The sequence below is a fragment of the Xyrauchen texanus genome, chromosome 26 (genome assembly GCF_025860055.1).
Source record: "Xyrauchen texanus isolate HMW12.3.18 chromosome 26, RBS_HiC_50CHRs, whole genome shotgun sequence".
Lineage (NCBI taxonomy): Eukaryota > Metazoa > Chordata > Actinopteri > Cypriniformes > Catostomidae > Xyrauchen > Xyrauchen texanus.
The window spans coordinates 7603582-7629070 of record NC_068301.1 but is presented as its reverse complement, the minus strand read 5'-3'; the positions used below and the strand labels follow the sequence as shown (position 1 = coordinate 7629070).

At 40.4% G+C, this 25489-nt stretch overlaps 1 protein-coding gene across 3 annotated transcripts in view; it reads left to right on the top strand.

Moving 5' to 3' along the window:
* The window catches only part of LOC127620338 (oxidation resistance protein 1-like), a 73448-nt gene that overhangs the window by 44231 nt on the left and 3728 nt on the right, over positions 1 to 25489 (top strand). Inside the window, exons 6-12 of one of the 3 annotated variants that reach the window (XM_052093541.1) lie at positions 30 to 146; positions 7989 to 8135; positions 8390 to 8574; positions 10400 to 11076; positions 12342 to 12504; positions 16784 to 16952; positions 23908 to 23988. In XM_052093541.1, the coding sequence (XP_051949501.1) occupies positions 30 to 146; positions 7989 to 8135; positions 8390 to 8574; positions 10400 to 11076; positions 12342 to 12504; positions 16784 to 16952; positions 23908 to 23988 (1539 nt within the window). Of the gene's footprint in view, positions 1 to 29; positions 147 to 7988; positions 8136 to 8389; positions 8575 to 10399; positions 11077 to 12341; positions 12505 to 16783; positions 16953 to 19705; positions 19878 to 23907; positions 23989 to 25489 lie in introns of those variants that run through there. The other 2 variants (XM_052093542.1, XM_052093543.1) reach the window with 2 other exon arrangements.

Below are 25489 nucleotides of genomic sequence, written 5' to 3'. Positions count from 1 at the left end.
TTATACATTCTGTATGTGTTGCCCAATAGGTGCTTTATGTCCCTGACCCGGGATACATCTCCAGTGCGGACAGCTCCCCCTCTCTCAGTCCCATCAGCCCCCTCTCTCCCACCTCCTCTGAGGCCGATCTGGGGAAGGCCACCACAGTAAGTGCAATGATCTTCATTCACATGTTTAATTTAATGGGATTTAATGTTGTGGGGATGTTTTTCTGCCAGATGTCTTGGACATCTTGTTCGGATACATGGCATCACAAACTCTATCATATACCAACAGATACAAAAATCAAAACCTGGCTGCCTGTAAAAAGTACTCAGAAGAACTGTGATTAAGATCCATGTGTGGTTTATGAAACAGCAGAATATTCAGGGTACAAACAGGCATGTTTCGAAATACTAGGAACAACAACAGTAATGAAGACAAGGCAATAATCATGGTCAGTAACAGGCAAATTGTCAGGGCAGGCAGCAGACAGGTAACAACAATATCCAGATAGACAAACCAGGGTCAGAAGGAAGGCAATCGACAGTGGAGAAATGCTCAGTAATGTTGCCGTGGCAAAAGAAGTCTTCACATTGATTCTAGTTTGTTCAGCACTTAAATAGTCCTTAAAATGGGGAATAAGTGTATGACCAATCAGACCAGGTATGTGGGTTCTGGGATTTGTAGTCCAATTGTTAGTACTCAGGTGAGAGAGACCTCCGGTGGCAGATGAGACGGTGCCGTTCGTGACACTGCCTCTGCCAGAAAGCTTACATTGGGCTCTGGTTGGATCTTCCAGCAGGACCATGACCCAAAACAAACACAAAACTCAAAATCAACACAAAAAGGTTCACTGACAACAAAATTAAGGTCCTGCCATGGCCATCCCAGTCCCCTGACCTGAACCCCATAGACAATTTGTGGGGTGAACTGAAGAGGAGAGTCCACCAACATGGACCTCTGAATTTGTAGGATCTGTAGAGATTCTGTATAGAGGAATGGTCTCAGATCCCTTGCCAGATGGTCTCCAACCTCATTAGGCATTATAAGAGAACACTCAGAACTGTTATCTTGGCAAATGGAGGCTGCAAATATTATTGAATAAAAGGGTGCCAATAATTATGACAAATGCATTTTGTAGAAAAATATTTTTTTACTAAAGAGATATTTCCCTCGATTCAATTGTTTTACTTCAATTAAATATTCAATTAAAAAAAAATTGGGAATGAAAGATCAAAAAAGATGATATGCTCATAATTACCATGGGTGCCAATATTTTTGCCCACTACTGTATATGATAGATGGTGTGTATGAACTATGGTAAATTATATTATAGCAAACACTGTTCCCCGTCTGTTGCTCTCTCGACATTGTGTCGGAGAAGCAACACTAGGGGTGTCTCTTGAGCGCCAAATATTTCCGTACCCCTGCCGGGTGTGCGGAGGAAGGTAAGTGCTTTGATTCTCTTCTCAGCACTAGAGCCTCAGGACGCACCCTTGCCTCCCGACGCCATACTACCTGCTTCGCCCCGCTGCAAAGCCCCGCCAGGTACGTAAAAAATACTCATCCCTTTGGTGCCCCTAGCATGGAGATTGGATTGGCTTTCACTTCCCAACCCGCCACGCTGGCTGGCCCGGACCATCCGACTCGATTATGCAATTCAGTTTGCCATGCCCCCGCCCCCCTTCGCTACTCTTTTACTCAAAGACGCGATAGAGCCTGTCCCTCCAACCGAAATGAAGAAGGGTTTCTACAGCCCTTACTTCATTGTACCCAAGAAAGGCGGCGGCTTACGACCGATCTTGGACTTCATCCGGGCTTTGCTCAAACTCCTGTTCAAAATGTTCACGCAAAAACACATCCATCTAGATTGTTTCGCAGTGGTAGACCTGAAGGACGCGTACTTCCACATCTCAAATCTGCCTCAACACGGACCCGTTTGACGGCCAGGCATATCAGTACAAAGTCTTCCCCTTCGGCATGTCTCTGTACCTCGTGTCTTCCACTCCGAGAAGCCGGCATCCGCATACTCAATTACCTTGACGACTGGCTCATCCTGGCCCCCTTGCGAGAGTTACTATGCGCACACTGAGACCAGGTGCTCAGGAGTTAGACTCAGTCTCAATGTCAGCATGCCTCACCAACGAGTGTATGCAGTCGGTGCTGAGATGCCTCGCCAGTTTCAGTCCAGGCACAACTTTCCCTTTAAAACTCTTCAGTAGGCTCCTGGGGCATCGCGGCGGTCGTGCCTAAAGTGGCGCCTGTTAGCAAATTGGTGTTCTTCCCGGGCTGAAGACCCACAGAGATGCGCAGTTAGGTCAGTGCTCTTATTCCTACAGGAGAAGTTGGAAGGGAGGCTGTCACCTTCCATCTTGAATCCCTCCCGGCCAAGCCTGTTCCCATCCTGGGATCTCTCAGTGGTCCTCGGCGGTCTTCAGAGATCCCCCTTCGAGCCGCTAGAATCAGCCGGACTCAGGGCCCTCTCCCTAAAGACGGCCCTGCTGATCGCGCTCGCCTTCATCAAGAGGGTCGGGGACCTGCAAGTGTTCTCTGTCAGTGACACTTGCCTGGAGTTCGGCTACGTGCCCAAGGTTCCTAATACGCCCTATAGAGACCAGGTAGTGAACCTGCAAGCGCTGCCCTGGGAGGAGGCAGACCCAGCCCCTTCGTTGCTGTGTCCGGTACGTACTTTGCGTACCTATTTGGACCGCACGCAGAGCTTTAGATGTTCTGAGCAGCTCTTTGTCTGCTTTGGTGGACAGCGGAAAGGGAACGCTGTCTCCAAACAGAGGCTTTCCCTCTGGGTCGTGGATGCCATTTAATTTGCCTATAACTCCCAGGCCATGCCCCCCCCCGCGGGTCCGAGAACACTCAACAAGGAGTGTTGCATCCTCATGGGCACTGGCCAGTAGTACCTCCCTGGCAGACATATGCAGAGCAGCGGGCAACACCTAATACCTTTGCGAGATTTTACAGTCTCCGGGTTGAGTCAGTATCATCCCGTGTTTTCTCAGGTCCGAGCCGGTAGAACTCGGTGACACGCTGACAAACTGGCCGGGTGGATCACTTGCTCCCAGTGCCCTTTCCCTCGGCAGAGGTAAAACTGTGTGCTTTCTCTCCCAGGAGATCCCACTCATTAGGATCCCTGGACGATTCCTCCCTAGCCCTTTGGGTCTGCAATTCAGCGGAGGAACTCGCCGACCCAGTCCACTAGGTGTACAGTCCTCAAGGACTCCTACGCGGACTCCCCCTGTGTGTATTATCCGCGGTACGGTCCCCTTACAGAAGTGGACCCGCGTCTCCCTTAGGCAGTCCCAGCTGCCCTCCTATTGCCATGTTGTAGAAACTCCCCCCTCCTTGAGGCTGGATCTACCACTGCGCCACTTTCCACATGTCGCCTAAAAACCCATGTGACGTATTACCACTCTTACCTCCCCTTCCAGGCAGGTGTGGTCTCCGCAGGGTCTTTTCCCCCTGAAAGAATAGGAAACTGGTTAAGACCCCCTTCCCTTGATGCATGTAAGGGCCCCGGACATTTATTGCTCTATGCGGAGAAACATAGAGAGAAAAGAGGCCCAGCCAGGCTTGCACCCAAGGTGGCAAACATCGCCTTGTTCCCCTGTCTAGGGTAAACAGAAGGATTCCGACGACTTTTTTGGGGCATTGGGGAAGGGTACGTGCAGTCTTACACAGCTGGTCACCTGTGCACTTCAAATACCTGCCCGCTCCTGTGTCAGCAGAACACGTACATGGCTCAGCGCATGGCGTGATTTAAATTGGACCCCTAGTGTCGCTTCCCGACACAACGTCGAGAGAGTGACAGACGGGGAACGTCTAGGTTACATATGTAACCGCCGTTCCCTGATGGAGGGAATGAGCCGTTGTGTCCTCCCGGCCACGTCGCTGAGCCGAGCCACTGTAGTGGCCGGACCATTTCCCGCTCCTCAGAAAAATCCTGAATGAACTTCACATATTTCCTCGCCTTTATACCCGTATGTCCGGGGGCGGGGTATGCAAATACTGTCTGCCAACTTCTCATTGGCCTTTTTTCATAGATCAGAGGCATATTCGGAGCTCAAGAGAGACCCCTAGTGTCGCTTCTCCGACACAACGTCTCGTTCCCTCCATCAGGGAACGGAGGTTACATACGTAACCTAGAAGTTTTTCAACATTGTTCCATTTTAAAACACTTCCAAAAAAGTGAAAAACTAAATTTCCTTGAGCTTTTAGCTCTTTTTGATGTATAAGCATATATTTTTCCATAATTTGGACCAAGGACAGGAAAATGCAATATTAAATGTAATAAGTAAAATAATATTATGGTCCATTTGAGTATAATATGACCAGCAAATTAATAAGAGAAATGGCTTGGATCATGATTTTATGGAATAGACCATGTGAGTGAAATAGCAGTGCCTTGGAGGATCACTTTGCACTGTTTGCACTTTTACATGGATTCAATTATTTTACTTTGGCCAGCTTTTTAATTTGTAGTCGCTGAACTGAGCCGGTCCATTCAGCGAGTTGCATAATATTCCTTTACTTTTTGTGTATACTACATGGCTGTTTGTAATGACTAAATGCTAATTTACACAGATAAATGGATGTGAGGTGCACCCCAGGGCTTGGTTCTGTGCTCCATAATGATCAACTGTACGAGTTGCACAGAAAGAAGAAAAAGTCTGTGATACTTTTGGCTTGTCTTCAAGTCTCTTCATGAACATGTGCCAGACTTGTCTAGATTAAATTTCTGAGATCATCTGAAATACTTTTTATTTGCTCTGAACATCATGGCAAAATTAAAAGTTGGCTTTTAAAAATTTCTGGTAATTTCCTAGACTACAAAACAGCCATGAATATGTTTACAATAAAAAATAAAATAAAAGACATCTGCTGTTCTAAATCAGTTTTGTATACACAACTCATTGTCTTTTTGAATTGTGTTTAGTTATAAGCATATTGGAATGCAACCTCTACTGAATGTGCAAATAATCATGAATTGATAGAAATAATAAATGTTTGTTCTATGTATGAGCTGCATAGATGTGGTTTTGATTTTCTACGGGCACCTGATTATCAATCTCTCTCAAAGCATACGGTACATGTGCACACATTGAATGTAGGCCAGGCCAGACATGATGACATGTATTAATAGAAGGGTCATGCTTGTTGGTCATGTATCAGAATTTCCTGGTAAGTGAAGGCCATGCTCTCACTGCTAAATGACATTTTCTTTACACTGTGTAACAAATGGAAATATTGGAAAGGTAGGATCAAGTTGAAGTGTAACTCTTGGCTTTGAAATCAGCATAAATGCATGAACATTTTTCTAGTATTGTTTTTTGTTTTGGTTTGGTTTTTGCTTAGCTTTTGTTTTATTTTATTTTGTTATTTGTTTTGCTTCACTTTGTTTAGCTTTTTGTTTTGTTTTGTTTTGTTTAGTTTTTTTTTTGCTTTGCTTTTGCTGTGCTTTGTTTTGTTTTGTTTTGCTTTTTGTTTTATTTTATTTCGTTTTTTCCACAGGTGTTGATCCCATAAAACAGACAATGGCAGAGTTTTCACTGGCATACTGAGCATACTACACTTACACTTCATGCCTTATGGCAGAAATAGTAAGAGCCTTTTGGTAGTATGCCATTGAGAACTCGGCCAAAGTCATAGTTATACAAGGCTGTCTGAATACATGGCAGATGTACTCTTAAATGAATGTGAACTTCTCTAAATCTAAATAAAAATGTAAAGTGAAGAATTAATGCATAGTCAGTGTTATCATCTTAGCAATCCCTTTACTTGATCAAAAGAAAGATGATTTCACTGCATGCCATATGACTACAATATTAGCTCTTTGAAAAATGAGCCTGGTTTCATGCTGCAAAATTAACAGTCCAGTGTTCTAGATAAGAACCTTGAATTCATGCCTCAGCACTAACAATTGAGAAATGAACACTTCACAAATGTAAACAAAAGGCATCCCGTAGTAATGATGACAAGCTTAATAAATGCACTTTTAAGAAAGGCTCTTTGTTTAAGTGTCTGTTAAGAATGTATGTAAAGGGATTCAGGTGGCTTTATGCCACATAACTTATTCTTACTTATTTTTGTTTCAATGTGAATACCCACAAGGGGGTGGCTTACCAGTTATCCTTTGGCTGTTTTTCCACTATGAAGCCCAGGATTCCAATAGCAGTCAAATTACATTTATTTTGGCTGGGTGTTCATCTCCAGCTGTTGATTTTATAAGACAAATAACAAAGAAGATCCCTTTGAAATCAAACAATAGTTCCTCTTCTGTACTTCTGGCTTGTGAGTGCCTTATTTGTGTCTTGGATTGTGATTTTCAATTGGTTTCCAAATGGTTTGTGTCACCTCTGTTGGAGTAGTGAGTGTGTCCATGTGTGGTTCCGGCTCCATATGGTCATAGATTTAACGGCCCTGCTGTCCGTGCCAGAAATATAGAGGTACACGGTTGCATTTCCTTAAGAGTCATCAATGGGCAGAGCATGCAAATGTACAAAATGCACACACTAGTACTACTTTCAATTGTTTTCAGGTGTAAACATGTATGTCGCACATAATAATGCACACACACACACACACACACACATACTTGTACCTATTAATAGCCTTGAGTTTTTTCTATATGTTACTATACAGTCATAAAATATGCACAGTCACACAAACATTCATGCACATATGTTTGTAATATTCATGTAACCCGTTTCTGGCTTAGCATTTTAGAGTACTTATTAATAAACTCAGAGTATTCACTCAGTGGTGCAGTCACACACAGAAACCATACATTTACAAACTCTTTCACATGTAATATTCATGCATTGGTAAAAATGTACCGTGCAAGCAAGCATAGCGTGAATTCACTAGTTTTGCTACATGTATTCACATGATCCTGTAATAAACTAGTTCACACAAAAAAACAAAAAACAAAAAAAAAATAATTTTGTCATCATTTACTCACCCTCATATGTTGTGAACCTGTATGACTTTCTATTGTGAAATATTAATTGGCTCTATAACTCTACTCTCTCCTCTCCCCAATAGCTGGTGTATCATCTGCACTTCATTAAGATACAATACACCCACAGTTTGCATGCATACACCCACAGATAGTGCAAACACTCCCACCCACGCTCAGTTGTGCCTAGAGTGGTCACTAAAATAGAGCCCCCATTGTTGTTTGTCAGGAGAGGTGGCAGTGTATAACTTGTTTCAAAGAGCAATTGGTGTAAGCTGAATGTTGAAATATACAGTGAATTTTCCTTAACCTGTTCACTGTGTGAGGAGTTGACCATGTGTTCAGCTTTTTACAATTAAAATAGTTTGTTTTGTGTTTTTTTAGTTTGTTTGTTTGTTTTGTATTTCCTGTTGGTTTATGGAAAAAGTTCAAGTCTTTTATTAGTTTTTTTATTTGCCTTTTGGTTTGTGTTTTGTTTTTTTATTTGATTTGTTTTGTACTTGAACCTGATCTAAACCTGACTGAGGAAGTTTACAATGTGTTTGACTTTTGACTTTAGTTAAGCAATTTAAGAAAACATTTTGGCTTAGTATTGCTGCAGTTTACACTGAAAGATGACACATTTTGGAAACTGGAATTAACCTTTTCAAATCACTGGATGTGTATTGCTGTGTCAGCTTCAGCTTGCAGCAAGCAATGTCTTTCCTTTTTCTTGTCCTATAATGAGCTCTCTCACACAGAACATAAAAATGCTGACAGTAACTCAGCCCATGCAGCATCATGCTAGGAAACCTGCCTTGGTCTCCTGGGTTTCCGGCTGTCAGCTTTCTTACAGTAAAGATCCCTCTAGGGTTCTCTATAATATGCTTTAATTGGCTGTTATTTTCAAGCCTCCCTGTTATGCTGACTGTGTTTGTGTGTGCATGAGTGGGTGTTGAAGTGTTTATCATGAACTCTTGATTGGGCCTCAGTCAGTGTGATGTGGCGAGGGTTACCGTTAATCGAGCTCTTTCTCACTCCAACTTCATCCCACCAGGATTCAGAAGATGTCCATCGAAGACAACACAACACTGGTCACGGGGCCCCCCGACCAGCCCGCGTGGTATCGTCCACTTCCGAGGAGGATGAGGCGCTTACGGAAAAGTTTCTTAAAATGAACTGCAAATACATCACGGATGGCAAGGTGAGTTCAAAGATAAGAGATTTCACTTTGGAATAATGATGTGATTCACATTCTCTTCTATTTTTCTATCAATCACTCTTCAATCCGTCCTTATACTTTTTTTTTCCAATGAATATCTAATACATATTACACATTAAAAAATGGCTGAAATTGCAGTTCTGTAATGTGTACCTGACCAAAAGTCTTTGGTCAAATTTTCTGTTTCATAATGTTTCCCTTGCTCACTGATTTTTATCTTCTTCCTAATCTTTAAGGGGATAGTTAGTGGTATACTGCTGGTCACCCCAAACAACATCATGTTTGACCCTCATAAGTCGGACCAATTGGTGCAGGAGAGAGGATGTGAGGAGTACGGGATCATGTGCCCCCTAGAGGAGGTGCAGTCTGCAGCCCTATGCAGGGAGATCACCGACATCAGGGTCAGAGAGCTTGTGCCACCGTAAGTTGCTTGACGGTCTTTAGCATCACAACTACTGATACTTGTGGTTTGGGGTTTTTCGTTTGTGCTACAGACATGAATTATACTTGTGGCTTATTGAGGATTGGTGTGCTAACCATTTTCTAAGTAACAAGATTTAGACTTAGCTCTTTCGACTTGGGCCACTAAATAACCACCAAGCGACTACATAGAACACCCTAACAACCAATCAGAACATCTTTAAAAAATATAGCAATGCCTTGGGAACCAACCAGAACACCCTAGCAATCACATACACTGTATCATTGCTCAGGCAAGCACCACGATCACTCTAGCAACTGCATAGCAGCACCAGGAAACCACCCAGAGCACCCTAGCAAATGCAAAGCAATGTACTAACAACCACAACAGCAATTCCCTAGCAATCACTCAGAAGACCTTAACGAACATATAGCAATGCTCTGGCAACAAACAATAAAACTTTAGCAATCACATACTGTACACTGTAGCATCAGGCAAGCACCACGATCACTCAAGCTAACTTATAGAATCACCAGTCAACCACCCAGATAACCCTAATTTTTGCAATGCACTAGCAACCGCCTATCAATCCCCTAGCAACTATCCAGTACACCAATCTAAAGAAATGTACTAACAACCACCTAGCAATGCCTTAGCAACCACCAGAACACTACTGCAAAGCAACATACTAACAACCACCAAGAAATACCCTAGAAACCACCAACCAATGCCCTAGCAACCACCCAAAACACCTTAACAACCACTCAGAACACCTTAGCAAACACATGAAATGCCCTGGCAACCGCACTGAACACCCTAACAACCACATAGCAGCACCAGGCAAATACTGCAATGCACTACCAACTACCAAGCAATGCTCTAGCAACCACCCAAAACACCCTTGCAACCACCTGGAACAACCAAGCAACCACTTAGAACACTTTTTCAAATGCATAGCAATACTCCAACAGCCAATCAAAACACCTGCAAAGCATCATACTAACAACCACAAAGAAATGCAATAGAAACCACCAAGCAATACCCTAGTAACCACACAGAACACCCAAGCAACCACTCAGAACACCTTTGCAAATGCATAGCAACACCCTGACAGCCACACAAATCACTCTAGCAACTGCAAAGCAATGCACTAGTAACCACCTAGCAATGCTCTAGCAAATTTCCAGAACACCACTGTAAAGCAATGCCCTAACAACCACCAAGAAATGCCCTAGCAACCACTCAGAACAACCTAGCAACTACCCGGAACACCATAGCAACCACTCAGAATGTCTTAGCAACCACCAACCAATGCCCTAGTTACCACCCAGAACACCCAAGCAACCACTCAGAGAACCTTTGCACACACATAGCAACACCTCGACAACCACCCAGATCACCCTAGCAACTGCAAAACTAGCAACCACCTAGCAATGCCCTAGCAACTTTCCAGAGCACCACTTTAAAGCAATGGCCTAACAACCACCAAGTAATACCCTAGCAACCACCCAAAACACCCTTGCAACCAACAGAACACCACTGCAATGCAACATATTAACAACCACCAAGAAATTGCCTAGAATCCACCAAGCAATGCTGTAGCAACCACCAAGAACACCTTTGCAAATGCATAGCAACAACCTAACAACCACCCAGTATACACTAGCAACTGCTAAGCAATGCAATAGCAACCACCTATCAATACCTTAGCAACCAACCACCCAAAACACCCTAGCATCCACTAAGTAATGCCCTTGCAACCACTCAGAATTTCTTTTAAAGGACATTCATTTATATATTTATTCATATTTTTGTGTCATCCTAGAGATCTGACGCTAGATCCTTCTGCAACGGAGGTAAGCCACCCCAAGAGAGTGCCACGTCTAAATACCACCGATGCGGCACACCGAATCCACGAGACGGGCAACGACAGCGCCAGTACGGCCCCTCGTAGCACAGAAGCTTCACTGTCCGAAGACGTTTTTACCGAGTCTGAACTTTCACCAGTACGTGATGACGGTGTTGCGACATCTTCTGACGAACTGCAGCTGATAAAATCCTCAGGGGCATCTTCTGAATCAATGCAGACCATCAACCAGGCTGCCATAGCCTTGGAAGAACCTTCAATGGCTGACAAAAAGGATGTAAAAGGAGTGATACAAAATACAGACACTGAGGAAACAGGGTTGAGGGATAGTGGCATTACTAAAAGCCTGAATCCTGCAGACGTATTCAATGAGGTGCTGTCAGGGAATGATCTGGAAAACGCAAAAAAGGACCAACCTGTGGACGAAGCCAAATCACGAGTCAACTATGAGTCACTTTGTTCGTACACTGTAGCAGCTGAGGATTCAGCAAAAGGCCAGGAGACTCAGAAAAACCGGGGGGAACATACTATGCAATCTACCAATAATATGAAGAGGGAAGGGGAACAAGGAATGTCCAGTGAGGTTACAATAGCCAATGAGGTTGTAGCAGAAGAGGGGCAGAGTTCAGAGGACGGTAACCGATTGTTAGCTTACTATTTACAGTCAAAATATTATTGGAATAACCATATTTTCTTTATTAATACTTGTTCTTTAACATATTGTGCATACTTAATTCATTATCGCAGGTTATTCCAAAAAAATATATACGTTTGTCGTAATCTTTTATCAAAGTATAATAACTTGCTCCACCTCTAAAATGCCTTTCGTTTTTGGCTGATGTCACCAAAGCCTTGTGGGCAATTGGTTAATGTTTACTAATGGTAGACTGATAGATTGGTTTTACAGATTAATCAGTGCTGATAGTTGCTTTTTGGAACTATCAGTTATCTGCAAAAATCTATGCCAATAGTTGCCTATAGTTTTTTTTTTTATTCCTCCAGTCTCCTCTGATAATGATATATTTTTTAATCGAAGCGAGTGTATGCAAAGAAAAATGTGACGATATGAAAATGTTTCCACTACCTTAATTATCGGTATTTGCAAAATCCACTATCAGTCGACCTCTAAAGTTTATCAATAGCCAAATAGCTATTTAGGCATTGTTTTAGGCTATTATTATAGATAATGCAGCATTTCTAAAATCTCGGTAATAGTTGAATCCCTTTTAACATTAATGTATAAAAGGTTACGGCAATAATGGCAGGTACAGATAGTATTTGTATAATATTCTGGTATGGAGCTCCCACTTTTCACAATCCCAAAAATTTTTGAAGGACAAAGTTTATCAAGTTTTACTCTACTTTTCTTTTTCTTGTTGAATATCCAATTTCATTTGGAGATCCATCACGTTCTGGAAGTAAAATGGGTTGCACCAGCCATTTCATATTGTCTTTGAGCATATTTCTCCTTTTAGCTCTCTGTCTTGCCCCTCGATCTCAAGGGGTATTGCTACTATAAATTATATCAAATACTTTATGATATAATAGAACTTGAAGATATATTAAAGTGTCAGCCTACATATAATCCTGCTATATCACTGCTGCAATCTGGCTGCACTAATGAGAATGTTGCCCTTAAAATAAACCAAAAGATTAATTTGCAGTTAGTCTTGCTTGATTGGACGTAGATCCACAGAATTAATTTCTGCCATTATTAATCTCTCAAGCACTCTAAACACATCAGCTCACTCAAAATGACATCTTTTTTTAGCATATGTTATATCTAGTATAAATTAATTGTGTATTCTATAATCTCAGTTGATAAAAATAGAATGCAGGATTAATATTTCAATTTTACCTCCTAATATAAGTGTGAATAACCAGTTATTTCCTTGCCCAGTTGTGTCGGGTCCCAAAAACAAGCAGAAGTCCCATAAGTTCCTGTGTCTGCGAGTTGGCAGGGCCATGCGGAAGACCTTTGTGTCCCATGCCAATGCCTCCATGCAGCAGTACGCCCAAAGAGACAGGAAGCATGAGTACTGGTTCGCCATTCCGTCTGAGAGGTTAGTGCTATTCCCAGTTTGGCCTCCCATCATTTAAAATATCACCTTCCTGTCCTGCTTAAGTGTGAAGTGTGTTTACTGGTGTGCTGCTCCAGACTAAGGTTTAGTACATTTATTAGCTGGCTAAGTGCAAGGGAGTATTACTTTATTAGTGGCAAACATAGCAATTGCTTTTGCTTATACTTTGTGTTAGCGATTTGAACAAAACCCTAACAATATGTATTAACTGCAGTGCAGAATTTGCAATGTTTGTGCTGCAGACATGAATAGTACCTTAAATTGGGCGACTTATTGAGGATGGGTGTGGTATTATTTTTGTTGGTAACAAACTAATGATTTTTGGGCAATACAATGGGCAAAATAAAAATCCATAGACTTGCAGTGGTGGTGGCGTAGTGGGCTAAAGCACATAACTGGTAATCAGAAGGTTGCTGGTTTGATCCCCACAGCCACCACCATTGTGTCCTTTAGCAAGGCACTTAACTCCAGGTTGCTCCGGGGGGATTGTCCCTGTAATAAGGGCTCTGTAAGTCGCTTTGGATAAAAGCGTCTGCCAAATGCATAAATGTAAATGCATTGAAAGAGTAATCCAAGGCTTTTCTTGCAACTTGAATATCAAAGAGACTTAGGCCATTAAGCGACCACCTAGCAATACTCTAGCAAGCACCCAGACACCCTAGCAAACACGTAGCAATTTTGTTTCATTTTAAAGAAGCATATCCTAAATGTTTTTATATAATTGTATTTTTTCCCTTGAAGTTTACTAATAATGGTAATAAAGATTTCTAGCAGCAAAAATATAAAAATGTCTTTCATTATTAATTTTAATTGACCATTTTCCCAAAAATATTTCTGGCCCCTTTTATGACCTGTGGTTTTATGACCTCTTTGCATGTGACTTCACACTCATGAAAATTTCTGAACAAGCCATTAGTGCAGCCTATTTTCAATAAATTGTCTTTTTGGACTCTTGTCAAACTCTTGAAATCAAAGTCTAAGGAATTGTTTGGGTGCATGAATTTTGTCTCAAGTTTAACTACATAAATCTGCAAGGTCAGTTTCTTATGTCCATCCTTAGTCTCTTTTGGAATCTACAGTAGATCAATCTAAACGCACTGTGTAGAAATGTCTGAGACTAATTACTTGACTTACTAATCTTAATGGTCAAAAATAAAGCCTTATGCAATCCATCACAAAATCTGTTACTTCTATATAAAACACATATTCAGCAACAGTAAAACAGATTAAGAGAGATTTACAAGCTCCATATGTGTTTTTTATCCTTGTTTCCCCTGGGGCAATAAATCCATGTAAATTTAAAAAAGAAAATGATGTCATCCCTAATAGAAGCAGTGTTTGGTGTAATGCATTACTAAGTATATGTATATATATATATATATTGGCTGTTTATCTAAGGGATGAACAGCAGAGATAACTTTCCTACTGCTGTCTGACCCAGTTATGTGGCCAGCCACATGATCCATGACGGTGATCCATTTCTCAGTTCTGCACCGCATTAACAGTGGTTCTCAACTGGTGGGTCATGACCTAAAAGTGGGTCATAGGTCTGTCCTGACAGTGTTGCAGACAGGAGGGATAAAATATTGTTATATGCAAAAAATAACATACAACTTAGCATAAAATCGCACATAATTAAGAAATAGCTAAATAAAAAGGCTGATCAACTTTTAAAATAGTTTGTGTTTGCAGTGAATTATTGGCTGCTGAGAGCATTTTTATTTTACTTTTATAATGTAAATGTATTCAATAATATTAGCACTGTTTTGGATCTACACTTGATGTCCATTTTAAAATCTTGATTCTGAAGCATAAACAGTTTAGAATCACTGGCATATAGAACATTCTGAGTGTATATGTATATTTGTTATTGCCTGTAAGCTGTAGCCATGTGATCCCAGGAGCCATTTGGAATTTCTGTGAACAAACCTTCCCATGATCAGGCCATTGTGTGTGTATTATATTAATGCAATGACATTTGTATATTTTAAAATGTCACTTAAAGAAATAGTTCTCTTGTCATTTACTCACCCTCATGCCATCCCAGATGTGCATGACTTTCTTTCTTCAGTAGAACATAAACAAAGATTTAATAAGAATACATCAGCAGGTACTATAATTTTGAAGCTTCAAAATGCACATAAAGGCAAGATAAAAGTAATCCATAAGACTCCAGTGTTTAAATCCATGATTTCAAAAGTGATATGATATAGATACTTAAGTCCTTTTTTACTTTAAATTCTCCTCCCTGCCCAGTAGGTGGCGATATGCATGAAGAATGTGAATCACTTTCACATTATTCTTCTTTTGTTTTGGGCAAAAGTTGAGATTGAAAATAAAAATTGACTTAAATATTTATCTGTTTCTCACCCACACCTATCATATAACCTATCATATAACTTTAGAAGACATTGATTAAACCACTGAATTCTTATGGATGACTTTTATTTCCTTTTGGAGCTTTACATTTTAGGTACTCATTCATTTACATTGTGAGGACCTGCAAAACTCTTTGTGTACAGCAGAAGAAAGAAAGTCATACACATCTAGGATTGAATTAGGGTTAGTGAATGATGAGAGGATTTTTATTTTTGGGTGAACTACCCCTTTAAGGATCAAAATACATTTTGAAGCCACTGTACAGCCATAGTCAAAAGTATTGGCAGTGACATACATTTTGTGTTTCGCAAAGTTTTCTGCTTCAGTTGTTGTGGTGTTGATTCACATTGTTTCTAGATTATTGTGCAGAGTGATCAGATTAATTTAAAATAATTGCAAAAAAAATTATCTTCATCACAAAAAACAAATTTCACAGTTTTTTGACCCTGGCACAAAATGACCAGCTAACATCATTCGCTGTCCTTTTCTGCATATCTTGGCACCATTTTGTGGTCTGTTATGCATAACGAGGTGGCTAATTTTTGCTTATTATTATCATTAAGCACGTTTCACGGCCTGATCGGCCCCAAAGTGCATTGGCCCACCAGAAAATGCCTGGTATGTCAGATTACCAGTCCAGCCCTAATCAAGAACTTCAAGGAGAGAGGTTCAACTGCAGTAAAGAAGGTTTCAGGATGTCCCAGAGTGTCCAGCAAGAGCCAGGACCATCTCCTCCTGAGGAGTCAGCTATGGAATAGTGTCACCACCAGTGCAGAGCTTGCTGAATATTGGCAGCAGGTTGGTGTAAGTGCATCTGCACACACAGTGAGGCGAACACTTCTGGACAATGGCCTGTTGTCAAGAAGGGCAGCAAAGAAGCCACTTCTCTCCAAGAAACAGGACAGACTGAAATTCTACAGGAAGTACAAGGATTGGACAGCAGAAGACTGGTGCAAATTTATTTTCTCTGATGAAGCCCTCTTCTGACTGTTTGGGACACCTGAAAAATCGACAGTCTGGAGAAGAAAAGGTGAATGCTACCATGAGTCCTATGTCGTGCCAACAGTGAAGCATCCTGAGACCATCCATGTGTGGGGTTGCTTTTCATCCAAGGGAGTGGCCCTCTCACAATTCTGCCCAAAAACTCTGCCATGAATAAAGTATGGTATCAAAACGTACTGCAAGAGCAACTTCTCACAACGATCCAGGAGCAATTTGGTGATGATCCGTGCATTTTCCAGCATGATGAAGCACCATGTCACAAGGCAAGAGTGATAATGATGTGGCTCAGAGATCATTACATTGAAATTTTCGATCCTTGGCCAGGCAACTCCCCAGATATTAACCCCATAGAGAAACTGTGGTCAATCCTCAAAAGACGAGTGGACAAGCAGAAGCCCACAAATTGTGATCAACTCCGAGCACTAATAAGGCAAGAATGGATTGCCATCAGTCAGGATTTGACCCAGAAGCTGATATCCAGCATGCCAGAGTGAATTGCATAGGTTATGAAGAACAAGGGTCAACACTGTAATTATTGACTCTGCATATATTGAATGTTTTCGCCAATAAAAGCCTTTAAAACTTATGAAATGCTTATCATTGTTTTCCAGTATACCATAGAAACAATTTTTTTTACTAAACATTCCTTTTACAGCACATAGGGAGACTGCAGTTGGTAGAAAAAAATAAATGCAGTCTTTAAAATGGCCATTTGACATTTTACTATGGAGATATGGGCAACTAAAAAGAGCATGATGAAAAGTAGTGGGAGCATGAATGAAGAGGTCCAGACTGGACTGATCTTTTGCATTTTCAAGGTAGCATCAAGATGCCATTCTCCAAATGAACACTGGCCATGTTATGTGTGTGTTCTCTCTAGGTCAGGCCACCTATTTGCGTTCTTTGTCCAGTGGACCCCAGATGTGTATGGGGAAGGGTTGGTGGGAGTGACACGGGAGCCTAGGTTTGTAGTGGTTAAAAAGAACCAGGATGCTGAAAGTGGGGAGCACGACAGACCAGTGCCAGATATCACATTCAAGGACTGGGAGGTAGGAACAGCAGTTTCTGTAAGAAACATGCATTAAAATCATTTGCCAAAAGTACAAATATGATCAATCAGAACTTGTCTTTTAATTGTCAATTGGTTTACTAATTTAATAACAATTGCACTAGTGAACTAGTAAGGTAAAACTACAAATCTATAGAAGCTATTTAAGATTTTATAGTATTACTGTATGTATACATTACTAGTCAAAAATACAATACAATTAAGAAGGAGTTGGTTTGTCCAAACTTTTTTTTATTGGATTTTATCCCATTTTTCTCCTCAATTTGGCATGCCCAATTCCCAATACACTCTAAGTCCTCATGGTGGTGTAATCACTCGCCTCAAGCCAGGTGGTGGAGGATGAATCTCAGTTGCCTCCGTGTCTGAGACCATCAATCCCACATCTTATCGCGTGGCTTGTTGAGTCAGTTACCGCTGAGATGTAGCGTGTGTGGAGGCCCATTCTATTCTCCGTGGCATCCACGCACAACTCACCATGCACCTCACAGAGAGCGAGAACCACACATTATGGCGACCACGAGGAGGTTACCCCATGTGACTCTACCCTCCCTAACAATCGGGCCAATTTGGTTGCTTAGGAGACCTGGCTGGAGTCACTCACCACGCCCTGGATTCGAACTCACGACTCCAGGTGTGGTAGTCAGCATCAATACTCGCTGAGCTACCCAGGCCCCCTTGTCCAAACTTTTAACTGGTAGTGTACATGCAATAATATCTAAATATAATGGATTTATTTAAATTATATTAAAATTAAAATGTAACTTAGATTTTTCATTTATATTCAATTAAAATTTTAAATATAATTCATGCATGTGTGTATTGTGTGTCTTGATTTAAACTGTATTTGATGATTATGCTGTTTTTGTTGCTGAGATATGTTGTTTGTGATCATGAATATGCTTACGTGATGTTTATGTTCTCTCCTGAACACATGAGCTTGTTGTTAACAGCAACATTGCAGCATTTGTGTGTATGTATGTGTTGTCTCTTTCTTCCAGAGTTCAGCCTTAGATGAACCATGTTGTTTATGTACAGTACTTACTAACATTTAGTATGGATGCATGCATGATACTGTTTCCAATCATTGTCTATGTTGATTTAATGGCCTGTTGTAGTGTCTTACAACAACATCTTTTCCCTTCAAAGGATTTGTTGAACTGGTATGTAACATTATCTTTTATTGTAATGTGTTTGGCTTTGCCGTATGGATTGTTAGCCTTCATATGAACATATTTATTTGATCATCAACCCTTTTTAAACCACTTCTAGACTTCGTTTAGGAAGACGATCTGAATTTTAAATACGGATCATACTTTTTATTGTTTTATGGTCTAAGATAATTAGTGTGAATAATCAATGAAGAGAACGGAAGCGTGAATATTAATAGATACCGTAAATAGTATTGTTTATATCACGAGATCCATATATTTTTGTTAATATCACAGAGACCATACACATCACTATTTTACAGTAAGTCCTGTTGTATCTTAAATAGGACATTCAGGGCTTTGATATGACATAAAATGAGGTTGTGGCCAATATAATAATGGTAATAGTATTAACAATACTAATGTTATTTGACATTATGATGAGATACTGTAATAATAATAGGGTGAATACAGGTAAAGAGGGACACATTTTGCCATTCATCATCAGTTCATGTATTCTCCCTAGTGATATGATAGAATATGTTTATTTATTTCTTTTAATTTTAATATTTTATTATTTTAAATGTTGTTGCTGGATCTCAAGAGGGTATATACTAATTATAAAAATATACTTATATACTTATTTTATATACAATACACTGTAAAATAATTAGTTGACCTTATTTAGATTTTTTAAGGCAATCGATTTGCATTCTTTTTTTATGTAAACATACCTATTTGGCTCAAGTAAATTGAACTAAATGATATATCTGTGATTTAATGTATTGTTGTATTTATTTGATTATTTAAATTGAGTTATAGGACGTCTTATACAGTATATGGAATATTATGAATGGACTCTAGGTTAGCTATATAGCACAGTAGATTCTCCTCAGAACTTCTGGGTGCACATAAAACTGCACTTTGGTGAAGAACAGTTGAGTAAAGAAGAATTACTTAAATTTCACAGGCTCCAAGTTTACAAGAGGTAACACTAATAACAACAACAAATGTCATTTGAAATTAAAACTATATATGTTTTTTAATAACAATTATTGTATTTCCCCATAAGTTCCCTTGTCCTGACCAAAACAAACATCATTTATTCAAGCGTAAGGCCTTATGGGTATCCCGATTTTGTACTTGATAATTTTGAGTTAGTATTACTCAAAGCCAAAGTTTATAGAACATATATATTTGAGTCATGATTCCAAAATGTGTCATTTCAAGTTCTGTTTAATTGTTTAAAATAGTTTAATTTTATTGTTTTTATTAATGACAACTTTAGGGTTTAGAGTCATTTCTACTTAATTTTCTAAACTTAATTAAAACTAGTAAGAATAGTTACTTAAGTTTTATTTTAGATAACTAGTTATTAGATACTGTAAGCGAGATATATATTCTGTTGGATGTTAGATGGATAGGTACTGGGCTATAAAAATGTTTGTTTATATTATCTTCCAGAATTTGACTTTATATAAAGTATGACTCAAGCTCTGCTGCCTCTTATCTGGTGTGGCAAGAGGGAAGGCCACATGAGTTCACTCTTTTCTGTTGCCCTGGGATCTTATTGGTCCGGGTCGAATATAAACAGCGTGCAAAGCCTTTAGGTCACTTCTAAGAGCGTCTGTAGCTCCTTGAGTCCATGTGGATACTTTATTTCGGATGAACGCACATGTCTCTCAGCAGAAGTGATGTTTTTCTCCAGAAGAATTAAGGAGGGATGTCAGCTGACGCCCAAATACAGCTTTGGCCTGGTAATAAAAAAAGAAAAACATGTGCCCTGTGGTTCTAATTAATTGTGTGTAAGTGCACTTGACTTAGTGCACATTAAATAGTATGAAAGTGAGCTGTTTTATAGTTGCTTATTGTTGGTAATGATGCAATTAGACGTTTGTAAGACACTTGTTTTTAGCAGTAATACTAATCCTAGGAATGCAATAGCATACTGTACAATGCAGTATGTTTGTATTTAATTCCGAACATACTATAAGAATTACTCAAAGTTGTTTTTGCGGTAACATGATGAGAAACAACACCTGCAGCATTTGCTCTTTATTGGTCGTTAGTTTTGCCTAAAAATACTTTTAAAAGTTTTGCTATACGAATTATGGGGTCCTACATACAGGACACGTTTTTGTTTTTAAAAACAGACCGACTAGCACAACGGAATAAACCAAAACGCGACAGTCAAAAAGGGTCGTTCAGACCGAAAACTTTCTGGCACTGTAAAAAAACAAACTGGACGGAACACAAAATAGCTGTCTTTTTTTACCTGATCAATTTTTTTTTTTTTTTTTTGTGAGCGTAGTCTCAAAACGTGTCTGATGTGAACAGATCAAAAACATGACACAGCGGCCAAAGACATCTGTCTGACGCATGTGTAGGTATATCTACCTATACCGAACACAATAACGTGTCATGAGTGAACGCCCCCTTACCAGCGCATTGCTGAATGTTTGCGTTCATCTTCGCGCAGCACCGCTATTTCCCGCTGTTTCACAGTTATTTATAGAAATGACATATCAACATAACTAACTGCTTTTACTATTGAAGCTGTATATGCATACAATTACTTAACAAATTGCTGCTTGCAAAATGCACGAATATTAACCATATATTGACATTACCGTTTGTTGTAATTAATCTCTATAGTCAGGGCTACATTTGTTTAAGGACAGGGTAGGAATGTGTGTTGTAGTGTCTGTTTAGTAATAAATTGCAATTCCTCAAATTAAGCACTGTTAAGTTTAGTAGCGTTATACAGAATACATTGCATTTATAAAGCTGTCTTTCTATTTTTAGGAGTTATACAAAACTCTGGCTCCATTACAAGAGCAGGTTTACATTTTGGAAGCACTATTTTTATGTTGCTTTGACTAGGGTGACCAGATTCCTGCTTGTGGAAAATGGGACGGCTCCCTCGTAGGGACGGATGACGACTTGCATAGGCCCCAGGGCCAATTATCTCCAAGATAATTATCCCCTCCCCCCCCAAAGTTCTTGACCGGGGGTTTGCCCAAAAGTTGTTTGGGGGGGGTGTTTGAAGGGCCCCCCTGGGCATTGGCCCCATTGGCCCAGTCAGTAGTGCATCCCTGCTCCCTCACAGCAAAAATTTTATTGACATATCCTTACCTAGGCGCAGCTCAATGTGAATTAGAGGGTGCATCTGCATCTGTAACTGTTGTTACCTTGTACTTTTCACTGATAGCAATTATTCTCAGTTATTTAATAGTAAAATGCAGTGCAGTCTTTTCCAAAATTAAGAGGAAAATCATTGCCTTCATGACTGTTACACTCAAGTCGAGATTTATCTGGTGTCCATACTGCATTCATTAATGAGAACACACGCTCCACAGATGCAGATGTCCCAGGCAGGCTTAAAACAAACTCCACGACCTCTGCTAAAACTCCAAAGTTGATGGTCTTGCTCTTCAGCTCACAAAAAATGTCTGTCCATCTCTCAGACATGGCCATCTTGTTCATGTTCCACTCAGTGATGCCACGAGTGACAATGTTTTTCGCTCAAGCCCACTCATCAAATAGCATGGTTTTGTCAGTCAAACTGAGAGAGGAGATTCTGGAGTAGAAAAGTTCAAAGCTGCTCTCAAAATCTTTCTACTCTGGGATGTCTCTCAGTAGGGCCCACTGAAGTTTTTCTGTGTTCTCCAATGAGCGGCTCCAATTTTGGAGGTATAAAGGTTTCGAAAGTTTCGTTCACTGAATAAAAGTTTCTCACTGCACAAAAGAAATCATCCGTTTGCATGTCACCAGCTTCAACCAGGGCATCCAACTGCTTTTTAATGTCAGAGGATAAGAATGATTCCTCCAGCCTGGCCTGTAAGACGTTTCTCAGGTCATTAATTTCCAAAACTAACAGAATGATATGCAAAAAGCCCTTCACTTGCGTGCACCTTTGCTTCACAAAAACAATCGCTAACACTTGCCGTGGCACACTTACTTTTAGCAGCATCCACTTGATTTTTGTATGAACATGCTCCGCGATGTCAGTGCGGCCTTCATGGGCGATGGAAAAATGAGCTCCACAAATATCACACCTTACTTTACTAGGCTCTGTCTGTGACTGCTTTTTTAGAAATGTAAACTCTTTTTGAAGATCCTCATTAAATGTACATGCACGCCTCCTTGACATTTTTCCAGCCTCTTCAATCAGTTCACTAACTGGATGTCTATTGATAGGGGATTGTGATTGGATAGTATAATCCAATCATGTACTTCAAATAACATGGTGTGATTTTATCAGTTTTATAAGCCATATCCTTGGCTACCTTTGATTAGAATTCTCACGTGACTGGGAAAGACGTATAGGCGAAAGCAAAATTTTAGGAGTGGGGGAATATGGGATATAACACCATTTTTTCCAGAATAAGTAGGGACACTAGAAAAAATGCTTAAATACGGGACTGTCCCGGGAAAAACGGGACAACTCGCCACCCTAGCTTTGAGACACAACAGACTGCAAAGCAGCTTGGCTGGGGAAGTTGTTGCAGATGTCTTTTCCGTGACGTCTGAGCTGTCTTTTAGACAGTGCTGTTTGACCTCATCAAGTGAATCCTGTTAGTTTAAGCTTATTGCTGACATGAGATCTGGACCGACTACAGTCTTGTCGATCTCTCTCTGTCTCAACACATGGGTCAAAGGGGCTTTGAAGTGCTTTGAAACACTATCAATGGACTACCAAGATACAAGTAGTTCCCTTCCGGCCCTGTCTGCTGGCAGGTCCTGAATATGGGAGGGGACAGGGGGAGGGAAACAACAATAATAATTAAAACAGCGGGTACTCACTGTAACAGTGAAGTACCACCCAAAATAAACAGTAAAATTTAAAAGAGAGGGAAAGGCCAACACGGAGCGGCAGTGGGAGAGACAGAGAGAAAAAACCCCACTTACTCGCTGGTTCTCCGATACGCCATAGCTTGGTCCTCGGTCACTCCTCCACCCTCTAAAGGACGACAGCCGCACCTCCCCGGGCGGATCAGAGGCAGTCCTCCGGCCCCTGGCGGACAGAACACTCCTCCGCGTTTTTGGTTGATGGTGGGAGCCCCTCCTCCCCTCGCGGTCGCCAGCCGTTCCTCCGTTTCCAGGCGACCGGGCTCCTCCGTCCTCTGGCAGATGGCCGCGGCTGCTCCTTTGGGGTGGGTGTTAGCGGCGAGAAATCCACTAAGGTGCATCCCTCCTCCTTCCCGGGTTTCGGCACCAGTGTAAAGGAATTGGTAAAAAGGAGGAGGCGAGAACCCTGAGAAAAGACAAACACACACACAGATGCCCATAAATCTCTCTCTCTCTGTCACACTGCCATCTCCAGGTCGGCCTTTATCCCTCTTGAGGGCTTAACTAGCCTGATCAGGGGCCGGGTGTGTAGCATCACGACCCGGCCCCGCCTCCGCCCTGCCAATATTTTTTAATGATGCTTGTTTGCTATTTTGGACTTGTTGTTTATGTTGTGCACATCCCCTCTTATCAAAATTAAAGGGATTGTTCACACAAAAATGTAAATCCTTGCATTAGTTACTCCTTCATGATGTTGTATTTAAACTTGCACTGAAAGTTGTTTCACAGTGACAACATGCATGCAAACCTTCTTCCATGCAACTGGAGACTGCACAATTTTTTTAATCAGTTTATGCAGAAAATGAATGTAGTAACCAAAAACCTTCTTCCATACCCTCAGCTGCATTTTGGATGCCCAACATACCCCTCATATACTTAAGTTATTTTATGTTTGCTTGACTTTCTTGGGTCACTACTGTTCTGTTTGTGCATTAGGTAGTTTCTGTGACAGAGTACTACCGGCGGATAGATGCGCTAAACAGTGAGGACCTGCGCTCACTCTGCAAACGCCTTCAGGTGCCACAAACTTGGATACACACTCAAATTGTCATTAGGAGCCGTTTGTTGTCTATTGATTAAGGGGCATAAACGAGAGTCGGGTTTGTAAAGGATTGTGTAACTAGAAGGAAAACAACTTGTTACTATGCATGAAATGTAGAACAATCTACAATGTGTAGAGCTTGTTTGCCTAAAAACTATCAGATATAAATCAGCTCATATTGGGTTTTTCAGAGATTGAAAAACTCTATGGATTAAATAAAAAAGAAACTATTTTACAGGGTTAAAATGTGTGTGTTATTGAGTGAAGATGTATGCTGAATCCCAGAATTTGTATCCCCTGGTCAACAGACTGCATTGGTCTTTATGTTGAGTGTGGAGTTATAAAACTGGCCCTGAATTGAGATACAGCAGTTTTTGCAAAAAAATTAATAAATAAAAAGTGCACCATATTTAGAGGCTGATGGAATTTCTGCAACAGCACTGAAGTTGAATACCTTTCACCTGTCATTTCTATCTTGATGACAGGAAGGGTTTTAGATGGCTTGAATATGAAGTGAAAACTGCAAATATGTTAGATATTAGCTTTAAACAGGAAGTTGCTGCATTTGACTGAAGTGTTTGGTATGATTTACTCTTCAGACTGCATTCATCACACTCAACATGAAATCAAAGTTGACCCTTCCTTTACTTCCTTAATACTTGCTCCTGGTCAAATTGTACTTATGTGATTCACCAGTGCACATTATTACAATGAAATAAAACAAAATTCATAAACATTCATAAACATGTAATGTCTTGCACTGAATCCATTCTAAAACAACTTTTCTGTCAGCATCGACATTTTAACCAATAGCCAAATAGCTATTTAGGAATTGTTTAAGGCTTCTCTTATCTTGTAGATAATGCAGCCTTTCTAAAATATTTTCAGTTGTTAACTACAAAAATTACTTCCAAGAGTAATTTGATGCTAGTTAATGTAATATATATTACAGTAATTATAGAAAATAACAATAGCTTTGAAAAATAACTTTTTACCATTGGGTTACACCGTGATGCTATCGAGGGTGAACTTGACATTCAGCCTCCATATTAATTCTCGTTGAATTTTGGAAATTGGTTGAATATTAGCAAATGGTTTCACTTGGAAATGCATCACAATACAATAGTGAAATGGGTTGCCAGTGCAATTTCATGTTGACTCTAAAGAAAAAAAACCTTCCTGAAAGAGTGTTGATGAAGTTATTCTAACCCTATATGCTGCAAACATGGAAACGGTGCAAACATCCAAGAGTTTTTACTGAAAATTATGCTGTAAAGATCAAGCAAACATATAGTAGCTTAATAGGTCTTCAAATCTTAAGTTTTAGATGTTAAATTCTTGTCCTTGGATATTTGCCTTGTTTTGCAATGCTGTTGGCAGACTACCCTTTTTCCCTACTAATCTAACCTTTACTCCCATGCTGTCATACAGTTTATGCTGTTCATTCTTTAACCTAAGAACTAAGCCTTCCCAAAG